Source organism: Trichosurus vulpecula, chromosome 2, assembly GCF_011100635.1.
Source record: "Trichosurus vulpecula isolate mTriVul1 chromosome 2, mTriVul1.pri, whole genome shotgun sequence".
Classification (NCBI taxonomy): Eukaryota; Metazoa; Chordata; class Mammalia; order Diprotodontia; family Phalangeridae; genus Trichosurus; species Trichosurus vulpecula.
The window spans coordinates 424,813,651-424,840,479 of NC_050574.1; the positions used below are offsets into that span (position 1 = coordinate 424,813,651).

Sequence of the window (26,829 nt, forward strand, 5' to 3'; positions counted from 1 at the left end):
TTAGTTTTCAGCATTAATTTTCACAACAGTTCGAATTACAAATTTTCTCCCCATTTCTACCTTCCCCCCCCTCCAAGATGGCATATATTCTGATTGCACTGTTCCCCAGTCAACCCTCCCTTCTGTCAGCCCACTCCCCCTATCCCCTTTTCCCTTACTTTCTTGTAGGGCAAGACAGATTTTTATGCCCCATTCATTGCCTGTATATCTTACTTCCTAGTTGCATGCAAAAACTTTTTTTTTGAACATCTGATTTTAAAACTTTGAGTTCCAAATTCTCTCCCCTCTTCCCTTCCCACCCACCCTCCCTAAGAAGTCAAGCAATTCAACATGGGCCATATGTGTATCATTACGTATAACCCTTCCACAATACTCATGTTGTGAATGACTAACTATATTTTGCTCCTTCCTAACCTATACCCCTGTATTGAATTTTCTCCCTTGACCCTGTCCCCTTTTGAGAGTCTTTGCTTTTGATTACCTCCTCCCCATATTTGCCCTCCCTTCTATCGTCCCCCCTTTTTTATCTCCTTCTTCCTTCTTTACTGTGGGGTAAGATACCCAGTTGAGTGTGTATGGTATTCCCTCCTTAGGTCAAATCTGATGAGAGCAAGATTCACTTATTCCCCCTCACCTGCCCCCTCTTCCCTCCCAATAGAACTGCCACTTTTATGTGAGATAATTTACCCCATTCTATCTCTCCCTTTCTCCCTCTCTCAATATATTCCTCTCTCATCCCTTAATTTGATTTTATTTTTTTTAGATATCATCCCTTCGTATTCAACTCACCCTGTGCCCTCTGTCTATATATATACACACACATACATACACACATATATATATATACATATACATACACATACATATATACATATATACATATTCCCTTCAGCTACCCTAATAGTGAGGTCTCATGAATTATACACATCATCTTTCCATGTAGAAATGTAAACAAAACAGTTCAACTTTAGTAAGTCCCTTATGATTTCTCTTTCTTGATTACCTTTTCATACTTCTCTTGATTCTTGTGTTTGAAAGTCAGATTTTCTGTTCAGCTCTGGTCTTTTCACTGAGAAAGCTTGAAAGTCCTCTATTTTATTGAAATTCCATATTTTGCCTTGAAGCATGATACTCAGTTTTGCTGGGTAGGTGATTCTTGGTTTTAATCCTAGATCCACTGACCTCCAGAATATCGTATTCCAAGCCCTTCAGTCCCTTAATGTAGAAGCTGCTAGATCTCGGGTTATTCTGATTGTGTTTCCACAATACTCAAATTGTTTCTTTCTTGCTGCTTGCAGTATTTTCTCCTTGATCTGGGAGCTCTGGAATTTGGCAACAATATTCCTTGGAGTTTTCTTTTTGGGATCTATTTGAGGAGGCGATCTGTGGATTCTTTCAATTTCTGTTTTACCCTCTGGCTCTAGAATATCAGGGCAGTTCTCCTTGATAATTTCTTGAAAGATGATATCTAATTTCTTTTTTTAATTTAATATATTTAGTTTTCAGCATTGATTTTCACAGGAGTTTGAATTACAAATTTTCTCCCCATTTCTACCCCCCCCCCACTCCAAGATGGCGTATATTCTGGTTGCCCTGTTTCCCAGTCAGCCCTCCCTTCTGTCACCCCACTCCCCTTCCATCCCCTTTTCCCTTCCTTTCTTGTAGGGCAAGATAAATTTCTATGCCCCATTGCCTGTGTATCTTATTTTCTAGTTGCATGCAAAAACTTTTTTGTTTTTGTTTTTGAACATCTATTTTTTAAAACTTTGAGTTCCAAATTCTCTCCCCTCTTCCCTTCCCACCCACCCTCCCTAAGAAGTCAAGCAATTCAACATGGGTCACATGCGTATCATTATATATAACCCTTCCACAATACTCATGTTGTGTAAGACGAACTATATTTTGCTCCTTCCTAACCTATCCCCCTTTATTGAATTTTCTGCCTTGACCCTGTCCCTTTTTTGAAAGTGTTTGTTTTTGATTACCTTCACCCCCATCTGCCCTCCCTTGTATCATCCCCCCTTTTTATCTTCTTCCTCCTTCTTTCCTGTAGGGTAAGATACCCAATTGAGTATGTATGGTATTCCCTCTTCAGGTCAAATCTGATGAGGGCAAGATTCACTCATTCCCCCTCACCTGCCTTCTCTTCTGTTCCTACAGAACTGCTTTTTCTTGCCATTTTTATGCAAGATAATTTACCCCATTCTATCTCTCCCTATCTCCCTCTCTCAATGTATTCCTCTCTCATCCCTTATTCATCTTCAACTCACCCTGTGCTCGCTCTCTCTCTCTCTCTCTCTCTCTCTGTGTATATATATATGTATATGTATATATATATATATACACATACACATATACATACATACACACTCACATATACATATATATACATACATACATATATATGTATACACACACACACACACACACACACACATATATATATATATACATACATGCATATTCCCTTCAGCTACCCTAATACTGAGGTCTCATGAATCATACACATCATCTTTCCATGTAGGAATGGAAACAAAACAGTTCAACTTTAGTAAGTTCCTTGAAATTTCTTTTTCTTGATTACCTTTTCATGCTTCTCTTGCTTCTTGTGTTTGAAAGTCAAATTTTCTATTCAGCTCTGGTCTTTTCACTGAAAAAGCTTGAAAGTCCTCTATTTTATTGAAAGTCCGTATTTTGCCTTGGAGCATGATACTCAGCTTTGCTGGGTAGGTGATTCTTGGTTTTAATCCTAGCTCCATTGACCTCTGGAATATTGTATTCCTAGCCCTTCGATCTCTGAATGTAGAAGCTGCTAGATCTCGGGTTATTCTGATTGTGTTTCCACAATACTCAGATTGTTTCTTTCTGGCTACTTTCTCCTTGACCTGGAAACTCTGGAATTTGGTGACAATATTCCTAGGAGATTTCTTTTTGGGATCTATTTAAGGAGGCGATCTGTGGATTCTTTCAATTTCTATTTTGCCTTGTGCCTCTAGAATATCAGGGCAGTTCTTCTTGATAGTTTCTTGAAAGTTGATATCTAGGCTCTTTTTTTGATCATGGCTTTCAGGTAGTCCAATAATTTTTAAATGATCTCTTCTGGATCTATTTTCCAGGTCAGTGGTTTTTCCAATGAGATATTTCACATTGTCTTCCACCTTTTCATTCCTTTTGTTCTGTTTTATAATATCTTGATTTCTCATCAAGTCACTAGCTTCCACTCGCTCCAATCTAATTTTGAAGGTAGTATTTTTTCTTCAGTGGTCTTTTGGACCTCCTTTTCCATTTGGCTAATTCTGCCTTTCAAGGCATTCTTCTCCTCATTGGCTTTTTGGAGCTCTTTTGCCATTTGAGTTAGTCTATTTTTTAAGTTGTTGTTTTCTTCAGTATTTTTTTCAGTATTTTTTGGTTCTCCTTTAGCAAGTCATTGACTTGTTTTTCATGGTTTTCTTGCATCTGTCTCATTTCCTAACTTGCTTTTCCAAATCCTTTTTGAGCTCTTCCATGGCCTGAGACCAGTTCATGTTTTTCTTGGAGGCTTTTGATGTAGGCTCTTTGACTTTGTTGACTTCTTCTGGCTGTATGTTTTGGTCTTCTTTGTCACCAAAGAAAGATTCCAAAGTCTGAGACTGAATATGAGTGTGTTTTCGCTTCCTGGCCATGTTCCTAGCCAACTTATTTGACCCTTGAGTTTTTCGTCAGGGTATGACTACTTGAAGAGTAGAGAGTACCTTGTTCCAAGCTTGCGGGGATGCACTGTTGTTTTTAGAGCTATTTCTATACAGCCAACTCTGCCACACCAGCACTCCTCCTTCTCTAAGAACTGTCCACCCGGACCAACCGAAAATCTTAAGCAGGCTCTGCACTCCTGCTCTGATCCTCCACTTAATTCCTCCCACCAGGTGGGCCTGGTGTTAGAAGCAGCTGCAGCTGTGGTTCTGTAGCTGCACCACCCCTGCTTCCCCCAGGCAGTGGCAGAACCACAAACTCCTTCCCTCTGTCACTGTAGCTTTTCCCACTAACCTTCTCTGTTGTCTTTGGTGTTTGTGGGTTGAGAAGTCTGGTAACTGCCCCAGCTCACTGATTCAGGGTGCTAGGGCCCGCTCTGCCCGGCTCCTGTTCTGATTGGTCGGCGTGCAGCCCACGCTGTGTTCTGCTCCCCTCTGTTCCCAGCTCCATGGGCAATAGACCTCACCTAGTGACCATCTAGGCTGTCTTGGGCTGGAGAACTGCTTCCCTCTGCTATTTTGTGGGTTCTACAGTTCTAGAATTTGTTCAGAGCCATTTTTTATGGGTTTTTGGAGGGACTTGGCGGGGAGCTCACGCAAGTCCCTGCTTTCCAGCCACCATTTTGGCTTGCCCCCTATAGCTCTGGTCTTTTCTAAAGCTATTTCTTTTGTGTTTGAAAGAGTTATATTTAGGAACCTACAAGCATAGAAATTTCAGCCTCATCCTGTGTTGTAAGCCTGCTGGGCACAAGGGATATCAAGATTTGAAGCATTATCTTTGGTTTCTGGGTGCTTATTCTAGTTTGGAAGACAGAACTCCTGCATAAATATATTTTGCTAAAGTAGCACCTTCTACATGTAGCCTCTTTTGATCTTACCCCTTCTTCAGTTGGTTTTGACCTCTCCTGGGTCCAATTTTTGAATTGTATTTATCATTATTATTTGAATTGTGTTTATTTTACTTTTTTTATTAATACATATGTTGTCTCTCTTGGATAAATGCTAACTCTTAGAGGGAAGATAGTGTTTTGTTTTTGTCTTTGTAAACCCAGGGCCTAGCACAATGTCTGCTGCATTAAAAGGTACTTAACAAGCTTCTTGATTAATGACTACTACTTTAAAAACTAAGTATCTATGCAGGGGCCGATGCAGTCTAGATGATCATTGCATCTTCTCTTTGGTACTTACTACCCTTTTAGCAGAGGCTCACACAAGACCAACTCCCTGAATGTCAGTTCTTTCTATTTTTCCTTTCAATGTTCTTTCTGTTTTACAGCAGCCAAAAAGAATGGCTCTGGGTGGAAAAATTTAGGCATAAATTAATGCTTAACTTAGAGTAACTGAACTCATTTTAGAATCACCAGCTGTTTAGTCAGTAGACTTTCTACAGTACGTCTTTTTTCAGCTAAAATAGACTTTCAAATCTAAAACCCAGCATTTAAAAATAGAACCAGAATTTGTGGTGCTCTTAGAATGATTTAGGATCCAAGAACAAGTGAACAAATCAAGATATATAATTGTTGAGAATTAATGAGGATATTAGAATACTGTTTTATTCACAATACAGTACAATTCACCATACATTCTGGATGACCTTTTCGAAATTTAATGAGAAATGCTAATAAATTTCACCTCCTAGAAATTTAAAGGATTTTAAAATGGGGCTAATTCTTTTTTGTATTGAGTGTGCTTATATTCTATGGTTCTGTGATCCTAAACACATTATACTCTATCAGGATAAATACAAAACAATACCACAGGTCTAATCCAGGGGTGGGGACCCTGTGGCCTCAAGGCCACATGTGGCCCTCTAGGCCCTCAAGAGTGGCCCTTTGACTGAATCCAAATTTCACAGAACAAATGCCCTTAGTAAAAGAATTTGTTCTGTAAAACTTGTACTCAGTCAAAAGAATGTACCCAAGGACCTAGAAGGACACATGTGGCTTCAAAGCTACAGGTTCCCTACCCCTGGTCTAATCTAATGCGTGATATTGCCTTAGTTTGTTAGCTTGGTTGTATCATCGAAAAGGGTTTATCTTTTATGACTCTGACATGTTGTTAAATTATTTTTGACTTACCCAAGTCAACAGACATGTTCCTTCACTATTGAAATTCATGTTGTGGAATTGAACTTATCCTTTCTCTAGCTTATCTATCCTGTACTTATCCTTTATCTAGCTTATTTTTATTCTATATGCATATCTAGGTATACATGAAAATGCTAATAGCAGCAAACATCAAAATTGGCTTCAATTCAGCTTCTAAATAAAACTCTATATGTTTTTTAGCCATGCTGAAAACATTAATCACAGTTCTGAATGCTTTTAACTCTGTAGCTATGCCTTTTGTGGCCATTCTGTCCGTTTGAAAGTTTGTCTTTATACATTACTATAGAGATGTAAGAGTTTATCTCACTGCTTTATAGGTACCAAAACATATTGTAGTCTTTGCATAGAGACAGCTGAGCTGAAGGCAGAATGAATAGAAGTGCCAGGAGCCTGAGGGCCAGAGCGCTAGGCAACCAGATAGATGGAATGGAAGGTAGGAGGCATAAGTTTGCTGTTACATTGCCTTGCTATGGAGATGGTGTAGCTGTAATTAGGTGATGGGAAATTAAAGGGTAAAAATTATTATTTAAGATTCTCTTCCCATGATATCTAAAAAAATAAAATTATAGGGTGAGAGAGGAATATAGTGGGAGGAGAAAGGTTGAGATAGAATGAGGTAAATTATCTCACATGAAAGTGGCAAGAAAAAGCTGTTATAATGGAAGGGAAGAAGGGGTAGGTGAAAAGGGATGAGTGAATCTTGCTTTCATTGGATTTGGCTTAGGGAGGGAATAACATACACACTCAATTGGGTATCTTACCCTACAGGAAAGTAGGGGGGAAAGGGGGGGATGATACAAGGGAGGGCAGATTGGGGGAGGAGGTAGTCAAAAGCAAACAGTTTTGAACAGCGACAGGGTCAAAGGAAAAAAATTGAATAAAGGGGGCCAGGATAGGATGGAGGGAAATATAGTTAGTCTTTTACAACATGAGTATTATGGAAGTGTTTCTCATAGTGACACATGTATAACCTGTATTGAATTGCTTGCCTTCTCAAGGAAGATGGTTGGGGAGGGAAGAAGGGAGAGAATTTGAAACTCAAAGTTCTAAAAACAAATGTTAAAAAAAAAACCAGTTTTTACTTGCAACTGGTAAATAAGATATGCAGGCAATGGGGTATAGAAATCTATCTTGCCCTACAGGAAAGTAAAGGGCAAGGGGATGGGGGGGGTAGAGTGGGGTGATAGAAGGGTGGGCAGACTGGGGAAAGGGGCAAACAGAATACATGCCATCTTGGGGTGGGGGGGAAGGTAGAGATGGGGAGAAAATTTGTAACTCAAAATCTTGTGGAAATGAATGTTGAAAACTATAAAAATAAATTTAAAAAATCAAATTAAATAAACAAACAAAAATTAAAAAAAAGATTCTCTTCCCAGTTACAAAAGGAAAGGTAGCTAACTACCTGAATCAGAATTCTGAATCATGTGAAATGTGTATTTTGCTGAGGATTTTTTTTTAAAGTAGGAGATAGATTTCCTTTCTTTATGTAACTAAAGGTCTTTTTGGGAAAGGATAATTATACCTGTGCTGTCTGCCCCCCGAGATTATTGTGAATTTCAATTACGATAATACGTGCAAGCACAGATGGATAAAATAATAGCTTTTGATACTTCAACATAGCCTAATCTTTGGAACAACTCTAGGAGCAGACAGGACACCAGGGATGATAGACACATCATTCTGCTCTCACATGTTCTCCTCTGCTAGGTCTCTGTATTTTGAAAGTCATTTATTCCATGAAACTTTGGAGATTATGAATATTTTGGAAGGCCACATATTTAAACCACCAAATTGTTGTGGTTGTCTGGACAATTGTGGGCAACAGTTTTGCTTATGATATTAGTGTGGTTCCAGTATAGTTTATTGATTGAATTCTCCAGGATATTTTAATTTTTCTGTTTGTAGTTGGAAGATTTATCATTTGTCAATTCATGAAGAATCCTGAGCTTTTCATGTATAGTTCTAGCCATCAGTTCATGATTTGCTAGGTGTTTAGGAAGGGGGTAAATTCTTAAAGTCTGCGTTGCTGTCTGTTACGCAGTTTCTTTGCTGTTTCCTTATATAATTTCCATTGATCATTAAGTCCAAATTCCTTAAGGGATAACCCTTTTGTAGTTTCTGGTGACAGTGACCTGGTCCTAAATTGTCATCATAACCCCATCCATTTCTGAAAACCAATCCACCAGATTTAGCCAAATTGTGCAGGACTTCTTTATCATGTGGATGTTGCCCATTGAAGGCTTTTCAATTCTCTTGTCGGATCTTAGCCGTTTTGTAGACTCCATCCTCTAAAGATAAAATACTTTCTTTTGTATTCAACAAATCCAGTGATGTCAGCTTGTATTCCTACAGTTTTTTGACCTGTTTATCCTTTCTTTTAAGAGTTGCTGTCAATCCTATTCCTTGTTTTTGTTGCTTTTATAGACCCTGCATTTTGTTTATATTGTATTAATTTTTGTGAGGAGACTTTTCTGTCACAGTCCATTTTGCAGTTTTGAAAGTATATATTATAATTGGTATTAAGTGTCAGTTTTTTTTAAACATATTCATCCTATCCCGCTTTGATTTCAGGATGCCAGAAGGTCTTTTAATGTATTCATCCACTGCCAGCTCCCTTGATATCTTTTTGTTTATTGATATCTTAATGTTATATGATATGTAATATATATATATATATAATGTTATATGATGTCTTAGTGTTTATTATTATTATTTTATTCTTTTTCAATGGGCTTCAGATATAAATGTCTTATGATAAGTGCTACCTTACTATTTATTCCTTTGTATTTTAGCACTCTGTAGTCCATTAGAAAGGTGAATAAAATAGTTGTTTTTCATAGTTGGATCAAAGAAATAAAATGTAAGCTTATTCTGCGTAGGCTCACTGAAAGCATCCTTAGTATAACACTGGTGAGCAGATGGCACAAATGGGGTGTTATTCACCTTATCCTGTTTCCACATGATTTTAATTTTAACAGTATCTACACTTAGAAAACTCTTCATTCCCATATAACTTGGAGATTTTCAATGTGGGGTATCTTAATCGGTGTTAGACAGCTAAGTGATTGTGAACAACAGTTTGATCCATGATAATGGTCTGGTTCTATTTCGTACAATTCTCCAGGATGTTTCTAGTAGGGAGAATGTCTAACATCTCTTTTTCTGCTTTTTTGGTGTAGAAGTCTTAATTTATCTATAGCTAGCTGCCTTAGGGTGATAGGCCATATGTATTAATTATTGTTGTTGTTATAGAACAACACAGGAATAGATATGGTTAGGTGATTAGGTGGCACAAACTAGAAACACTCAATACTTATCAGGCTGAAAAATGGAGAATGAAGCCTTTAGATTTAGCAAAGGGAAACAGTTTACTAGGTCTTTGTTGACTAAATGGATTTGTGAAGTAGCATGGAAAAAGTTGAAAGATGACTCCAAAAGTATTGAATTTGGTCCACTAGTGGGGTAGTGGTGCCATAATAGTTGACAAAATGATGCTTCAACTTCGGTCATTCACCAAGCATTTATTAAGGACTTACTCTATGCCACCACTGTGCTAAGTGTGGGGGATACAAAGGAATTGGGGAACACACACACACACACACACACACACACACACACACACACACCGCTTCCTGTAAGGAGTTTACAAATGGTGGAAATGTTTTGTTTGATGACAGGGACTGGAATTTTAGATTTAGGAGTCATCAGCTAAGATATGGTAGCTGCAAACTTGGAGTGAGAACAAAAGAGGAAGAACGTAGGGCTAAGAATGAATGATTAGATTAGGATAAACTCCATGGTTGGAAGAGTACGTTGTTATCAAAATACAAGGGAAGTGTTTCAAGCAAGTAGGTATCTGATGCCATAGAAAGTTCCAGGACTTAAAGGGGAAACCAACATTGATTTTTATCACATTTCATTATTATTGGACAGGTGTGTTGGGTGGTTAGAGCTAATGCAATGCTGGAAAATGTATCAACCCCTTTCCCTGTTCCCTCATTCCTCTGTTCTTAGTTCAGAGAGCTGTTCCATGCTCTGTCAATATTTGTTCAGTGGAGAGGGATGTAGTATATTGTTTGGCCACAGAATGACATCCCACCTGCCTATTAGTTGTTTACACCACTTGCTGAACCTCTGTTCTACTCACTCTCACATGGAAAGAAAAGCATAGAATACTCAAATTAGCAAACTTCTGCCATTTTCCTTGCCACATAGCAGGAAAAGCATGGAGTCTTAAGTATGGCTTCTCCTTTTTTTTCTGTCTAAGAGGAAGTCTGTCCACTGGCAAAGGAAATGGAAACTCAAAGACTCTGGGAAAAGTCTGGCTTCACATATTTCCCAGCTTACTTGAACTTCCCTATAATTGTCCTTTGTTCTTGTCTTTTCAGGCATTCTTCAAAAGCCAGGTTGTGGCTGAAAATATCAAGTAGAGTATATTTAATTTAGGCAAGTAGGCAAACATTACTTTCAGGGTTTTTTTCCTACTAAAGTATTTTTTGTTAAAGCTAATTTTTCATATCCAAGAAATAGAGTTTTTCAGGAGGCATACATTATACCACTTAAATCAATAATTTACATTTTTTTTCAGATTACTCTTTTAGTCATATCAAAAAACTAAATAATGATGTGGTTATTTTATTTGTTAAAATGATTTCAAGTAAACATTTGTGACAAATCATCTCTAATTTCAGTGTAACACAACAGGTTAATCATGGATATTTTTGCCATGCTTCATGAAGAAGATAAAATATATTACCCCAAAGATCAGACATCATTTTTTTCCCTAAAAGAGCAATATTTTGTATTCTTTATATTTCTTCATCAACAAACACATGCTTAGTTTTGTTAAACTATTTATTTTTAAATTTTTAACTATTCTAATTATGTGAAATTGTTTTTGAAACAAATATTACGCTATCGACTAAGTCAGCATATGAAACTTAATATACATGGTAGGATAGCTAACTAAATCTCTACTTTCTTATTTGTTTATAGCCAGTAGTGGGGGTGGATGTGTGGGAGATGGACTATTTCCCTTTTTCTAAGCAAAAACTGGTATTTCAAAACTATTACCGAAAGATTTGGGAATTCTTAAAGATTGTTGTAATCCAGAATATTCAGAGCAGTTCAGTAATTCTCACAGGAAAAGAAGTCACTGTTTTCCAACTCTCCCACATAAAGAAAGTATTATTTTTGTAGTAGGAGATAGAGATCCTTCAGTCAAGCTCACACTTTTCTAATAGCACGTTAAACCAATATTGATGACTAAATAAACGGGAGTCAGAATTAGTTAGAATCTTTTGCTCCCATCTTCCTCCACCTCACCTTTTTGGGGGATTGGTAGTAGTAGAAGCTCCTGCATAGAGCCCTTATTTTTTGTGTGCTTCTCTCTTTGGCCACATCTTCTATTTACTGAATACTTAATCTTTCCTGCTTGCACCTGGAAACTAGCAGGGAACATTCTCTCCAAAAGGAACTGGCACTGTATTAACAAAAACCATTTGAGCCTCATGGTACTTGCTACTTAACTCAAAGAAACCATCATTGAAATCTAGTTCTTTGTACTACTGCTGCTTGCATTGTGCTGTTTCCTTTGTTAATCTATTTGCATTTTGAATGATTGTTCCCTGGTCTCTTGGATTCTGCATCCCAAATCCTTGTAGGCTGTGTAATTAAAACTGCTTATGCTTGTGTTGTTTCTCTGCAAATAAAAATAGAACTAATGGCATTCATGCTATTTTTCTAAATCAGCTAGAACTTCTCCATTCTTGTACAGACCTAGGAGGTTGTTAGCTTTTGCTTTTGCAAGCTGCTTGCTCACTACCAATGTAGCTCAGGTGTGTCTTTTTTTTGTTGTTGTTGCTTGTTCTTCATTCTTTTTTTTCCTATTTTTTAAATTTAATATTTTAGTTTTCAACATTGATTTCCCCAAGATTTTGAGTTACAAATTTTCTCCCCATTTCTACCCTCCCCGCCATTCCAAGGTGGCATATATTCTGATTGCCTTGATCCCCAGTCAGCCCTCCCCTCTTTCACCCCACTCTCCCCCCATCCACTTTCCCCTTACTTTCTTGTAGGGCAGGATAGACTTCTATGCTCCATTCCCTATATATCTTGTTTCCCAGCTGCATGCAAAAAACCAACTTTCTTTTTTTTAAGCATCTGATTTAAAATTTTTGAGTTACAAATTCTCTCCCCTCTTCCCTTCCCACCCACCCTCCCTGGGAAGGCAAGCAATTCAACATAGACCACACATGTATCATTATGTAAAACACTTCCACAATGCTCATGTTGTGAAAGGCTAACCATATTTCCTTCCATCCTATCCTGTCCCCCTTTATTCAGTTTTCTCCCTTGACTCTGTCTCTTTTCAAAGGTGTTTGCTTTTGATTACCTCCTCCCCCTATCTGCCCTCCCTTCTATCATCCCCCCTTTTTTTATCCCCTTCCCCTTACTTTCCTGTGGAATAAGATACCCAATTGAGTGTGTATGTTATTCCCTCCTCAAGTCAAATCCGATGACAGTAAGATTCACTCATTCCCCCTCACCTACCCCGCCTTCCCTTTGAGCAGAACTGCTTTTTCTTGCCACTTTTATGTGAGATAATTTATCCCATTCTCTCTCTCCCTTTCTCCCTCTCTCCATATATTCCTCTCTCACCCCTTAAAATTATTTCATTTTTTTAGATATCATCCCTCATATTCAACTCATCCTGTGCCCTCTACTACACTACACTCATCCTCCTCTATCTGTCTGTATTCCCTTCAACTCCCCTAAAACTGAGAAAGGTCTCCTGAATTACACACATCATCTTTCCATATAGGAATGTAAACATAACAATTCAACTTTGGTAAGTCCCTTATGGATTCTCTTTCTTGTTTATGCTTCTCTTGATTCTTGTGTTTGACAGTCAAATTTTCTATTCACCTCTGGTCTTTTCATTGAGAAAACTTGAAAGTCCTCTATTTTATTGAAAATCCATATTTTGCCTTGGAGCATTATGCTCAGTTTTTCTGGGTAGGTGATTATTGGTTTTAATCCTAGCTCCTTTGATCTCTGGAAGATCATATTTGAAACCCTTTGATCTCTTAATGTAGAAGCTGCTAGATCTTGTGTTATCCTGATTGTGTTTCCACAATACTCAAATTGTTTCTTTCTGGCTGCTTGCATTGTTTTCTCATTGATCCGGGAGCTCTGGAATTTGGTGACAATATTCCTAGTAGTTTTTTTCTTGGGATCTTTTTCAAGAGGTGATCTGTGGATTCTTTCTATTTTACTCTCTTGCTCTAGAATATCAGGGCAGTTTTTCTTGATAATTTCTTGAAAGATGATGTCTAGGCTCTTTTTTTGATGATGGCTTTCAGGTAGTCCAATAATTTTCAAATTATCTCTCCTGGATCTATTTTCTGGGTACGTGATTTTTTCAGTGAAATATTTCACATCTTCTTCCTTTTTTTCATTTCTTTGGTTCTGTTTTATCATATCTTAATTTCTCATAAAGTCACTAGCTTCTACTTCTAATTTTTAAGGTGGCATTTTCTTCAGTGGTCTTTTGGACCTCCTTTTCCATTTGGCTAATTCTGCTTTTCAAGGCATTCTTCTCCTCATTGGCTTTTTGGAGCTCTTTTGACATTTGAGTTAGTCTATTTTTTAAGGTGTTATTTCCTTCAGTATTTTTTTGGGTCTCCTTTAGCAAGTCATTGACTTGTTTTTCATGGTTTTCTTTCATCACCCTCATTTCTCGTCCCAATTTTTCCCTCTATTTCTCTTACTTGCTTTTCCAAATCCTTTTTGAGCTCTTCCATGGCCTGAGACCAATTCATATTTTTCTTGGAAGCTTTTGATGTAGACTCTTTGACTTTGTTGACTTCTTCTGGCTGTATGTTTTGGTCTTCTTTGTCACCAAAAAAGGAATCTAGAGTTTGATTTTGAGTCTGAGTCTGAGTTTGTTTTCGCTGCCTGTTCATGTTCCCAACCAACTACTTGACCCTTGACTGCTTGTAGAGTAGGGAGTACTTTGTCCCAAGCTTTAGGGTCCAAACACTGCTATTTTCAGAGCTACTTCTATTCCACAGTCACCCAGTCTCTCTCACAGCAGCGCTCCTCCTCCCCCAAGAACCGCCAACCAGGACCGCAGTACAGATCTGAGCAGGGCACAGCAAGAGAATCTCCCTTTGTGCCCACAAAGTGCTCCTTGTGCTCCAGCTCTGATCTGCTACTAGATTCCTCCCACCGTGTAAGCCAGGGACTCAGGAAGCTGCTGATGCTGGCACTCTGGAGGCAGCCTCAGGAGGTTCCTGCTGCTGCTATGGCCACCGCTGCACCACCTCCTCCACCCCCAGAGTTGGCAGCCAGACCACTCTGAATTCAAGCCTACAGTTTTCCCCTAACCTGCTCTTTGGCTTTTGTGTGTTGAGAAGTCTGGTAACTGCCACAGCTCACTGTTTCATGGCCCCAAGGCCTGTTGTGGCTGACTGACTCAGGGTCTGGTCTGTCCCGGCGCGGCCCACGCAGGGCGGCCCTCCGCTCTCAGCACCACTCGATAGACCCTTCCCGGCGACCATCCAGGCTCTCCTGGGCTGGATACCTGTTTCCCTCTGCTATTTTGTGGGTTCCACAGCTCTCAAATTTGTTCAGAGACATTTTTTATAAGTGTTTGGAGGGATTTGGGAGGCAGCTTAAGCAAGTCCCTGCTTTCCAGCTGCCATCTTGGCTCCGCCCCTGTTCTAGCTCAGGTATATCTTAAAGAGCCAGTATAAGGAATGTTCATGTTGTAATTTTTAAACCTCAACATCTTGCTCTAAATTCTGGTGTGCAGAAGATGCCTCAAAAAACACCGAGTACTTTTTTTTTTCACATCTGGAATAATTGCTAATGAATTGGTAAAAAATGAAGTAAGCATTCTTTTTGCATTGGCTTTTTAAGCTGAATTAATCTCTTCATAGACATAGATTTCAGTAGTTTCTCATGAATCATGGTGCTTATGTGACTTATACCAAATCGTAGCTGTAACTTTTTCTGTTAAAACCTCAAAAAACTTATGTTTATGAGGTGGTTTTCCCCAAACCTTGAAATTTATTATTTAATGGTTGGTTCTGTAAAAGACAGATGGTTGTTCAGTGTCCATATAATATTAAACTCTTCAGTAATTAAGAATTTGTTCAAATATCAAGGAATTTGAATGGTGACATGAAAATAAACAGATAATTTGGGTCTAGGATGACATATTTAAAATATTTTTTAAAGTTATAAGAATTTATCATTTAAACTGTACATAATTAGGACCTACAAACAATATCCTATACCATCCTTAAACTTTAAGATATTTTTAATTAAAGTTATATTTGGTTTTGCACAAAAATAGCTTTAATGAAAGCATACAATATTTATTAAGTATTATTATGTACAGAGCACTGTAGAACATACATGTGACTTGAATATGTAGTCTCAGCTTTCAAGGAACTAACTAGTTGAGGAGATAAAATGTAATAAGTTAAATAACTGTAAGATTTGAACAACATTTGAAGAAAATAATACATATAATTATCTCATAATGTAGTACAGGATTAATTGCCAAATTAATTGTACATACCAATTTTAAATCCATCCATTTTAAATGTTATAAAACTAAGTTTTTGATTCCTATACCATCATAAATTTGCTTTTATTTTTTCATTTAGTATACATGACTAGTTTTTATGAGGAACGTAAATGATCATAGAATCAACAAATTCATAGGATCATAAATTTAGAGGCGGAAGGGATTTTCAGAAGCCATGGAGTCCATCCTCCTTATTTTACAGTTACTAGTTAAGTTTAAAGTGTGGAGGAGGTGATTTATGTTTTGATATTATAGGTGCACTCAAACTTAAGTTCCTTAAAGGAATCAAGGAATAAATTTATTCTTTCTGCTGGCTTTGCTATACGAAGATACTGTTGTAGACCCATGTACACAACCATTCTTTAGGGTCATGGACCTTGTGTTTTCTCAGTAGTAATGAATTTTGCGTTGATCTTTTAACATTCTCTCCTAGTTTCCTTTTTGACTAATGGAACTTTTTGTTTTTTTCCTTGAGATAGCTTACAGAGCATGGAAGAAAACCAAGTATATTCTCAATTTCATTCAGTGTCGAATGTAAGAACAATTAACTGTCTTTTATAGCTTTTGATTACTCCTTCTCTACAAAACATCACAGTGTTATAAATCTAAGATCTAGCTATCAACCATAATTACAAAATTAATTATATAAAATTCAGGACATGCATAATTCAAGTGTTTGATAGCAACATAAGCTGTTCAGAGTTTCTCTAACAGTATGATTTTTTTTGAACACTCATTAGAATACTGGATATTAGCTAATCTATATGAACCTTAAATTTCTGATCTTTCAAATTGAAATACAATTGGATTTTATTTTTGTTGACATTTATAGCTGTCACAACCCACTTCCTCCCTTTATTTTGCAAAAATATGTAAAGAAAATAATGCCAATTTAAATCCAATACAATTTTTCATATTTTAAAGCTATTTTTATAGAAAAGTCATTCCATGAAGGCAGATTATTATTGTCATGTTGTTCTTTGAGCCACCATACACCACCGTACAGGTGTCTCTCTATAGAACTGCAATATATTTAAATACTAAGTCTGTACAAAATTAAATTCCCTTAGTTTTGATTATAAAAGACATTAAAAGTTATTCTTTCATAATCATCTTCTTAATGCTTTTATTCAAAACAGTAGTTAATATTACAACTCTACTCCTTTATAATGGCACTTGGATTGGATTCTCAGAGGTTCTAAGTAGAAGTTTGTGGATGTGTTCTAGCACATTTCATGATTCTTCATCGTTGTACTTTCCATTAAGTCATTTAGTAGGTAGGCATCTGTATGTAAGGTGGGTTTGTTGAGGGTGAGATGAAGTCCAGGAACCCCAAAACTTGAGTTTCCAGACAGGGCTGTTGTGGGGTGTACCCCTCAAGGACCCGAGTACTGGAGTGGGTTGGGGTGGCAAAGATTTATTATGCTTTTCAGCAGGGAACCTGCAACCTTACAGGGGTGCAGGTAAAGTTTATATAGGTTAAAATTTAGTAAGACATGTGCCAAATATATTAATTAGGTGATTTAGGGAGTGGTTAAGGAATGGTCAGTTCTTAAAGGAACATGCACTTTTTGTATCTACTTGGCAGGTATCTTACCCAGAGTTCACTGGGAAATAGCCCAAGGTGGGGCTTCATGGAGGTATGGTTTTAGGCCTGAAATGTCACTACGTCAACTAACGGTCAAGGCTGACTGGGAAATATCCAGGCTGCTCCCGTTAATGTCTTGTTAGACAAGATAAATGTAAGGGAGTACACCTATGTCTAGGTCTACCATGCATATGATAGGTCAGTGAATAGTAAATGTCTCTATAACCCAATACACAGCCAGTTCAGTATGTACACAGCTGGTCGAACTAATAAAATCTATAGGTACATCTGGCTAATGTATCAGGAAGAGAGATAAGTGCTTTGCTAGAGCATACTGTCCCGTTTTGCTGGAGAGAAACTGCTAGGGACGGTGTTTTGAGGCTAGGGAGAGATGTGACTTTGGAACTGGGGTCTGTATTGGTAACTAAGGTGGGACTTTCTTACTGTTTTAGAATGATAAATTAATTAAGGCTCTTTGATTGAGTCTTACTAGGTGCAAAACCCCAGGCCCAAAGCCCTAATTAGTAGGCGCTAAGCAGATGTGGGCGTGAAGCCCCCAGGGCCCTAAGGGGAGTTTCTGAAACCAGAGCCAATAGTAGGTGCCTAAGTTCTGGTCACTTAGATGATGTTTGATGACGTCCAAGGACTGTATAAAAAGAGAGAACAGAGCTATTTGCTTGAGGCCCTCACTCCTGGAGGAGTGTTGGTGTGGGACTCTGGGCAGCCCCTCTAAGAGCCTCCCGGCTTGTCAATCCAGATGTTGATGGTTTCTTGGTAACTATGAATTGTATTTGGTCTGTTTATAATGTATATTTGTAATTTGTTTGTATTTGCTCTGAAGTTCAGGGTGTTGGCTTTTTCCCCTGAACTAAGTGAATGATATTTATATGTTTGATTGAAATAAGATTGTTAACCCCCTAACATTACTTTCCTTAGTAAAGCAGATCAAAAGTACCTGTGCTGGCAGCGTTCTTGTTGTTGGGCTTGTGTTGGTCTTTCACCCCCACAGCCCCTGCTAGCTGAATTGTTGCAACAGGGTCAAAGCACAGTACCGAGGCACACCATCAGATTTGTTTTCTTTTTTAAGATACTAGTTCTCAGGATCCATGGCTATAAAAAAATCTCACTGTGCTTGTGATTCATAGATAATATAAACTTTTGAGTTTAGCTGGTAAACAGTCCACTGCACCTGTGCTATACTGAATCACCATGATATTATTAAAGTTAATGTAAACTTGTGAGCCTACTGCTGGCAAATTGCCTTCTTTGTCTGTTTCTCTATAAATCAAATGGGCACTGGTTAATGAGTGCAGATTTGTGGAATGTGAAATATGGAAAGCTGTGCTTGCCTTGACCAGCTGCCACCAAGGCTTAAGGGATGCTGTAGGAGCTGGTGCTCCCATTCTTTCCGGCCCCTTTGAGAAGAATAAAGTAAATTAACCCCTTATCATGTCTCCTCTGGTGTCCTTCTGGCTGCCTAGATCCAGAGTGAACTTGCTAGAAGCTTGAGCCCAAAAGCTCCTCTGTTAGAGCACCATTAGCTGTTAGGAAAGGCATCCACTAAGATGTTGTGGGGTAAAAATAGTAACTACAAAAAATCCTCCTCTGAAGTCTAGAGTACAATATCCCACTAATAAACATAGTGCCATTTAGGAAGAGTGCGTTTAAATTAGAGTACAATGATAGCGTGGAATGCACGTAGGATATATATATATCTAAGGCAGTTCACAGCTTTAGTACTTCAAGACCAAAGTCCTCACAGCCCTCCCTCCTTATCTCCACCCCCACCACCCTCTTTCTTTTGGAGGGAGGATTTATCAGCTGGGCTCCTAGGATCTTTACTTCTCCTCAGCTATACTCTTTATTACCAGGGTTAGCTGTCTCGAGTCCATACCCAACTCTCTTTTCTTCTGCCAGAATTGTCCCAATCCTGGAAGCTGCTTCCTTCCTCTAGTGAATGCCTCTCTGAATCTGTGTCTGTCTGGTAAGTGTATGTCTCTGCTGTCCCTCTAACTGTGCCTCTAACTTTCCAGCTGCCTCATGGGGTACCTCTTCCTGAGAGATACTGTCTCCACTGCCAGACATCATGGTATTTTATAATTCTAATTAAGATTTTAATTAAAATCTTATTTAAATTAAGATTTTGATTCAAATCTTATAAGTACAAGTTGAAACTTATGATGCAGGAGATGACATAATAAGATAATACTCACATCTTTTCATATTATAAAGATATTAGTCATTAAAACAACCTTTTTTAAGGTATGTCTATTAATCGGATCACAGTTTTTTCAGGACAATTGGCATATTTACTGAGACATTTAAAATTATGAAAAACTCGACAGAATAAGCTGGGATAAGTATCTGAATTAAAAAAAAACCTGTTTACATGTCGTTGGATTGTTATAAAAAGGAAAACAAAATATTGTATCAATATATTGTACAATCCACTAATTCTAATATTCCTTCCATTCAGTTTTATTATATATATATATATATATGTATGTATATACATATATATATATACATATATGAAATGAGACATTTGTTAGAAAATCAAATTGCTGGAAACATAACTTAGATATAATATGCATTCTATACTTAGTATTTTTAAAGTGCCCACACAACTTATTTAAGTAGAGTGCTTTCACTTGATGAAACTCATAGAGATTGAAAAAAAGTGATATAGAATGTTTGTCTTTCTCAGCTTCCATATGCAGTCATTAAATCAAGTCCTGCTGCTTCTACCTCCATAATATCCCTCGATTATGTCCCTTAACCTTTATTTTTGCCACCTTAATGTCAGTCCTCATTAGTACTTCTGCACTATTGTAATAGCCTCCTAATTGGTCTTTCTCTTGATATGCATTTCACAAAGATAACAGATGAATCTTCCTTTTCTTTCTTTTTTTTATTTAAGGAAATACAGTTTTTAATTTCTCCATTCATCTATGAAATCACCAGCTTATAGTTATAAACTATTGCTGTTCCTCTTGACTCAAAAGACACAATTAAAGTACTTGTCTTAACCTAGCTAGCTTATCAATGTTCCAGCCATCCTGCTTCAAGCCTAACAACTAGATTCAACAAATAAATGAGATAAGTACAGTTAATTGAATAAACAAGCAGCTTAGGATAAACTAAGGAGAAAAGTGTGTTCTTGCCAAGAAAAGGACACTTGAGGGTTACCTTTCCTTCTCTGCCATGGTGAGTTACTATACATAATCAACTTTAGCTTGCAGTTTTGCTTCTTGGTTAGCAAAAATATCATCATGCTGTTCAGTGATATAGGGAACTCTCTGAATAAGCACCCTTTGGATTCATTGCCTTCTCAAAGCACCTATGTTTGTAATAGCAAAAAGTACAGCAATTTGGATTAATCAGAAATGAGATGACAACTGTCCCAAATGATCAAAGAACCAGCCATTAGATTCCAGGACCCACCTATGGTAACTACTCCTAGGAACTTAATAACTAAACTTAATAAACTCCACTGGTTTCCCATTGCCCATAGTATCAAACACCAGCTCCTCTTTGGCTTTTAAAACTCTTCACAACCTGCTTCCACTGTATCTTTCCATTTCTTCATAAATTCCTGCACTTCTCTTCTCTTTCTTCCTCACGTGTAGTGTTCCCTCTCGGTCTCTGCCTTTGTACTGGCTGACCTCCATGCCTGGAATGTCCTCCCTCCTCACCCTCATGGCAGAGAACCCTCACTTTCTTTAAGACACCCTTCAAGTAGAAGGTTTTTGAGCCAAGTCCTTTCCTCACTTTTATTTCTTTACTTTCTACTTTTATATGTACATGTTATCTTTCCTCTTTACATCTCTAGTGCTTCCCACGGTGCCTGGCATATAGGACATGCTTAAGAAATTCTTGTGGCTTGTTTGATTGATTGATTAAGGTAAAAAGCAGCACCTGAATGATCTTCCTGTTTGGAGTATTTGTCCCGTGCCAGTTAGGTGGTGACATGGATAAAGCACTGGGCCTGGAGTCAGGAAGACCAGAGTTAAATCCAGCCTCAAACACTTACTAACTGTGTGACCCTGGTCAAATCACTTAACCCTATTTGCCTCAGTTCCTCATCTATAAAATGAGCTAGAGAAGGAAAGGGCAAACCACTCCAGGATCTTTGCCAGGAAAACCCCAAATGGGGTGGAAACAAATTCCTGTCTTCAAGTATTTGCTTCTTGTATTCCCTGTGCCAGGATTCCCTTTCCTACTTCCCATTCACACCTCCAACTCAATTGATTCTTAAACCCTTCATTTAAAAACTGCCACCTCTCTCATTAAGTCTCAGGTCTTTAGTAAATGTTGAATGAATGAATGAATCAACATCTAGTTCATTCCCTTTCTTCCCAGTTAGATAGATCTCCCTTTTGGTCCTGCTCCGGACTTTCTGGATTTCAAAACTATGCCTCTGTTGCTGTCTTGCCCTGGAACTTCCTTCAGTGCGGGAGTGTCTCCTTTCCTGGAAACATCCTACTATACCCCTGCAGCTGTCACACCCTGGAATATCCCTCCACCAGATCCATTCCCTGATTCCATTAGAAGCTATAAGGCAAAACATTGCAGCCTTCATTCCTCTCTCCCCCCTTCTTTTGACTTTAACTTCAGAACCATTCCCCAGAGTCAGTAGAATGTCATCTCCACCTTGTTATCCCTTCCTTCAGCTCCCTTTTCTGTGTTGTCTTTCCCTGTTGGAGTGTAAGCTTCTTGAAAATGGTGATTTTTGCTTGCATTTGTATCTTCAGAATTTAGCACAGTGGTACCATAGTTAGCCCTTAATAAAATGCTTATTTCTTTCCTTCTTATTTGGATTGCCCTGAAAGTAATATACCTAATGCATCAAATTACAGGTTAAAAAATCAATTTCATATATTTAAGTTGATGTTTCAGCTGTTGTTCTATATTTCGTGTAGATCCTTTTAATTTAGTTAGAACCATGCATTAAATCTGTCTGTTTGCATGGGTTTAAATCAAATTGATCTCGAGAAGCTCAGGGAAAATAGAAATTACATTTTTAGAAGCATTTTTCTTAGTTTTAAAACTAGGAATGACAAAGTATTTAAAAAAAATTTAAACAACTCCCTCATCACTATCCATTAACTCCATAGATAGGTGGAAAATTACCTTCAAATACTTGAAATAGCAATTGCTGGTTTTAATATTAGTAATTTAAAACAAAACAAAGTCAGCAATGTATGGTTCCTTAGTTTCAGAGAAGAAACTATAGATTTAGAGGGTTTCTGGGGCTGAGATGAGGAAGGAGGAGGCTTTGAGAAATTACACCACTTGTCCGTGGTCATACAGTCACATTGTCAGAAGCAGTCTTAAACACAGGTCTTTCTTGCTCTGCCTATTCTCTTTCTCTGTTGATATATGCTTATGTATGCACATACATATACCACAGGATGCTGGAAGATAATGGGCTCACTCTCCCAGTCTAATAGAGATATGTGCATGGGGAAACCTAAGATGAGTGGGAGATGAGTGAGAATACTCACTGGGAGTGAATTTAATATTTGTGTGTGAATAAAGAAAGGTAGATCATCTTTGACTGGTTAGCTTATGTCGGGCACTTGCCAGTATCATGGCTTCTGTCTTGGGAATGAGTAAGTTACTTTGTCTATAGGTTAGATCTTTAGTACAGATTTTTGAGATAGATTAGACGATATCAAAGAGAATTTTAAGATGTAGATGGAAAGAATCTATACTGATACTTAAAGAACTGAATCCAAGCACAAAAGCAGTTAATTTACCTTTTTAGTATAATCAGCATGCTAACCATCTTCTTTACTGTAAAATGACTTTCAGTTTCAAATCTGATATATCAAGGATAGTATTTTAAAGAGTTGGCAACTAATTAGATGTTTGAGATCAGGAATAGGAAAAAGTCAAATGCCTAGTAGATTTTGAGCTATAGTGACTAAGAAAATAGTGTTATCATTTGTAGAGACAGGAAAGTATGGGAGAGTATTAGGTTGAGAGGGAAAGATGGAGGTCTGTTTTAGACATTGATCCTGATGTGCTGGCAAGACCTACCTGTTATCTTTGTCTAGTAGGTAGCTGGAAATATGAATGTGGAGATCAGGAGAAAGGTGTTAGGTCTAAATTAGATTATAGAATCATTTGCATAGACATGACAGTTGATCTCCAGAGACAATGATGGAATCGGCAGGTGAATTGAAGAGATATTTCTTTGAACTGTGACTGATTCTGTTGAATTTCACTTTTCAAACTCTATTTCAAACATCTTTCCAGTATGGCTTAGTGAAAACTACACAAAAAGGTTACCATATGACCTTGGGTTAGATTCTAGGATATGCTCTAAAACTCAGAGTCTCAGACCTTGTGGTCTTGCACAATCCACTTGACCTATATGGACCTTATTTTCCTAATTTAGGTAAAGACAGCTTTGACCTAGTTGCAAGGGTTGGGGAACTGGCAGCCTCGAGGCAATATGTGGCCCTCTAGGTCCTCAAGTGCAGTCCTTTGACTGAATCCAAACTTCACAGAACAAATCCTTTTATTAAGTATTTATATAGTTATTTATATGCTCTAAAGTATCTCTTTTGAAAAGAGATATTTCTCTGCCAGTCACTTAATTTCTCTGGTCTTCTTTTCCTCTTTTGTAAAATGAAGGGGTTGGAATAGACCTTTAAGGTACCTCCCAGCTTCTCTTCTAATGCGCCTGTGAACCTGTCTACTATAATTTCTAGAAAAACAACTGAAAAGTTGATTTTCACATCTTATTAATCTATCCTTTCATGTACATGTAGATTATCAGTCAGTTTGTTTTTTTCATGCTCCGCTGAGGAAGAAATGGCTATAAGAAATTTAGGGTTAGTATACAGAAATTGTTTTTAAGATAGTGAAAGTTGTTAAACATTGAAATAATATACTGAGAAGTCAAGGAATATACATCATTAGTTCTTTTAAATTTTTAAGCTTTCAGGGAGATTGTCATAAATATCTGGCTTAGTTTATAGTAGCTATCTTTGAAAGCCAGTGGTTGGAATAGACAGCCTTTTTTCTCTGAATTTAGCTATCCTTAATTATTTATTCCTGAACTGACACTTTTGAAATTGGCTTCTTTAAAAATGCTACTCATTTGCAGTGACAAATCTATTTTTAGCTCTTGAATCCCTCCAACTATTTAGTTATAATATGAGGTAATGAACATAATTTCCTTCCTGTGTCTTTAGTTTAAGTGTAATTACTGTTTTTTTTCAGACTATAGCCTCTTCAGTCTGCAGAAATAAATAACAGAAATTGATTATACATGTCGAAGCACTCCTAAATTTCTGTTCTGCCCGCCTTCCAGGCTGTATAACACCAATTGCTTTCATGTTCCTGCAGATACCCAGTTTTATATCTCTTGATTCATCTCTAGAGTATACAATTTGCTCACCTTCTTCTTTGACCTCAGAGGAAATAGTTTCCATTTTACCATGAGTATTCCTTTTAACAAGCTTTCAAAAACGAATTACTTGTCTTACTTGGCTCAAAAGCCATACGATTAACTTTTGGTCACTTAGGGCTACTGGTTCACACCTACAAAATGACATTCACTTTTCCTCTTTTTAAAGCTCAAAAAAATTTGTTAAACTTTTCAAATAATTGAGTTTGGGGTTCTAAAAATGTATTTTAAAATGTATTTTTCTCCCTTCAAAACACTTGAGAGGGTAGATGTAAGAGACTTGATGGCTGGAATTTTTTGGTTACAAACTTACCTAACGGAACTGATTTGAGTAATTTTTTGATTGAGTAAATTTTTGAGTAAATATTTGATTTGAGTAATATAGGTTTATGGATGTTGTGATGAACAATTAATTTGGTTGAGAGATATCTTTGAGATATTTGAGAATGCCAGTATTATGTTTGCCTTTCCTCATGTTTTGACCGAAAGTGAGTTTTTATATACTTCACATGAATCTAATCTAGTTATTCACATAAGAATGTCCTTTGCACCATCTTTTGCAATTACACAGGATTATGGGGGTGGGGGCAAAACACAGAAGGTATTTTTATGTAAAAAATAACATTTTAAAAATTCTGTTCCTGAGATTTAGATAATGACAAAATGACTTTAACCTACATTTTTACCCTTCTGAAAAATATGCTTCTTTTAAAAAAAAGTCATAAAACTTTTACAGAGTGTATGATTTTGAACTTGTGATTATCATACTCTTTTGCTAAGATATTTTGTGTCTTATTTCTTTTCTTATTATTGCTAAATGTAATTGTTTGAACAAATATCAGTAACCATTCCAAAGTGGAATATTAAAGCTAAAGTCCTTGCAAGATGCGAATAGGATGAGAGAAATAACATATTCAGGAGCCAGTCTAGCTAAATAGGTTGGCAGAGGTATGACTGGGATTGCTCAAGGTGGGGAGGTATTTTGATGGCACACCAAAAGAGAATGTCTTTTTTAAAAAAATTAAATGGATTATTTGTTTCAGAAACAAAAATGCAGATACTGTGATGATACTTCAGTGGATACTTCTGGTATAACCAGAAAAATATTGTTTTTAAAAAGATGGGTCTTCATTTGTTGCTGTTTATCCTTCATTTTCAAAGATGACCAGTGACCAAATATATGGCAGGGAGTAGTATGAGACAAATCTGGAAAGTCAGGGTCGTGCCATATTGTGGAGTTCCTTGAGTAGTGAGCAGAGGAATTTGATTGAACCCTACTTGGTGGGTCTGAGGCAACCAGAAAAAGATTTTGCATAGAGGTTGACATGACCAAATTATGCATAAACAAGATTATTCTGGAACTATTATGCTAAATGTCCTGGCATCAGAAAAACCTTTTAGAATTATGTTGCAGTTAGCTAGTTACATGATATTAGAGGCTTATATATTCTAAAGTGATGGAGTAGGAAATTATATTAATTAGAGGGATATGTCTATTTCTGTATGTGGTTGAGATAGGGTAGAGGAAGGGAAGAGAAAGAAATAAACATTTATATAGCACCTACTATGTGTCAGGCACTGTGCTAAGCATTTTTCTGCAAATATTTTTGATCCTCACAACAACCCTCAAAGTTAGGCACTGTTATCAGTCTCATTTTACAGTTGAGAAAACTGAAGCAGGCAGAGGTTAAGTGACTTGCCCAGGGTCACATAGCTAGTAAGTTATCTGAGGCTGGATTTGAACTCATGAAGATAAGTCTTCCTGATTCTAAGCCCAGCTCTCTATTCATTTTGCTGCCTAGCTGCCTTCAGGAGGAATAGGTCATGGGAAATGAGTAAGTTGAGAAACTGGGAGGTTGGGTTTTTTTGAAGGGGTATCTATAAGTCCCCTAATGTAAAGGCAGGAGTTGAAGAAGAGAGAGACTATGAACCAAGCACTATGAACCAAGAACTCATTGAGGGAAGAAGGGAAGTATCCTGTAGATAAAAGCTTCTAGAATCTTAATTGGATGGTGTATATCAATTGAAGGAACCTCCAACTTGTGGTTACTGAATGATGGCAACAGAGGGAGAGCTTCTAAATGGCATTGAGAAGTAAGGAGTATTCCAAGGGCTCCTCTCCTTTGACTAGTGTGGCTTGGGGGACGTATAAGTCAAAATAAACTGGTGCTAGAAAGGGTCGCAAGGAACACTGTGGTTAGGAAGAATACAGGTCTTAGTGAAAGCCAGAAGATGAAAGGAGTGACAAAGGAAAATATTTAAGAGGAAAGCAAATTTGTTACCTATGCAGCAGTCATTCCCAAGCTCGCAGTAGAAGGAGTAGGAAGCTTTAAAGTAGAATGTTGAGCAGGTTCAATTTAGGGAGATGGAAATAAGGGTAT

At 37.5% G+C, this 26,829-nt stretch overlaps 1 protein-coding gene across 2 annotated transcripts in view; it reads left to right on the forward strand.

Annotated features, from left to right (window-relative positions):
• Nucleotides 1-26,829, forward strand: part of CDKL5 (cyclin dependent kinase like 5) — a 264,370-nt gene that overhangs the window by 94,033 nt on the left and 143,508 nt on the right. Inside the window, exon 1 of one of the 2 annotated variants that reach the window (XM_036743411.1) lies at nt 6,249-6,269. The exons of the other annotated variant lie outside the window; for it this stretch is intronic. Coding sequence (XP_036599306.1) covers nt 6,258-6,269 — 12 coding nt within the window. The 5' untranslated portion in view covers nt 6,249-6,257. Of the gene's footprint in view, nt 1-6,248; nt 6,270-26,829 lie in introns of those variants that run through there. 2 annotated transcript variants of the gene reach the window in all.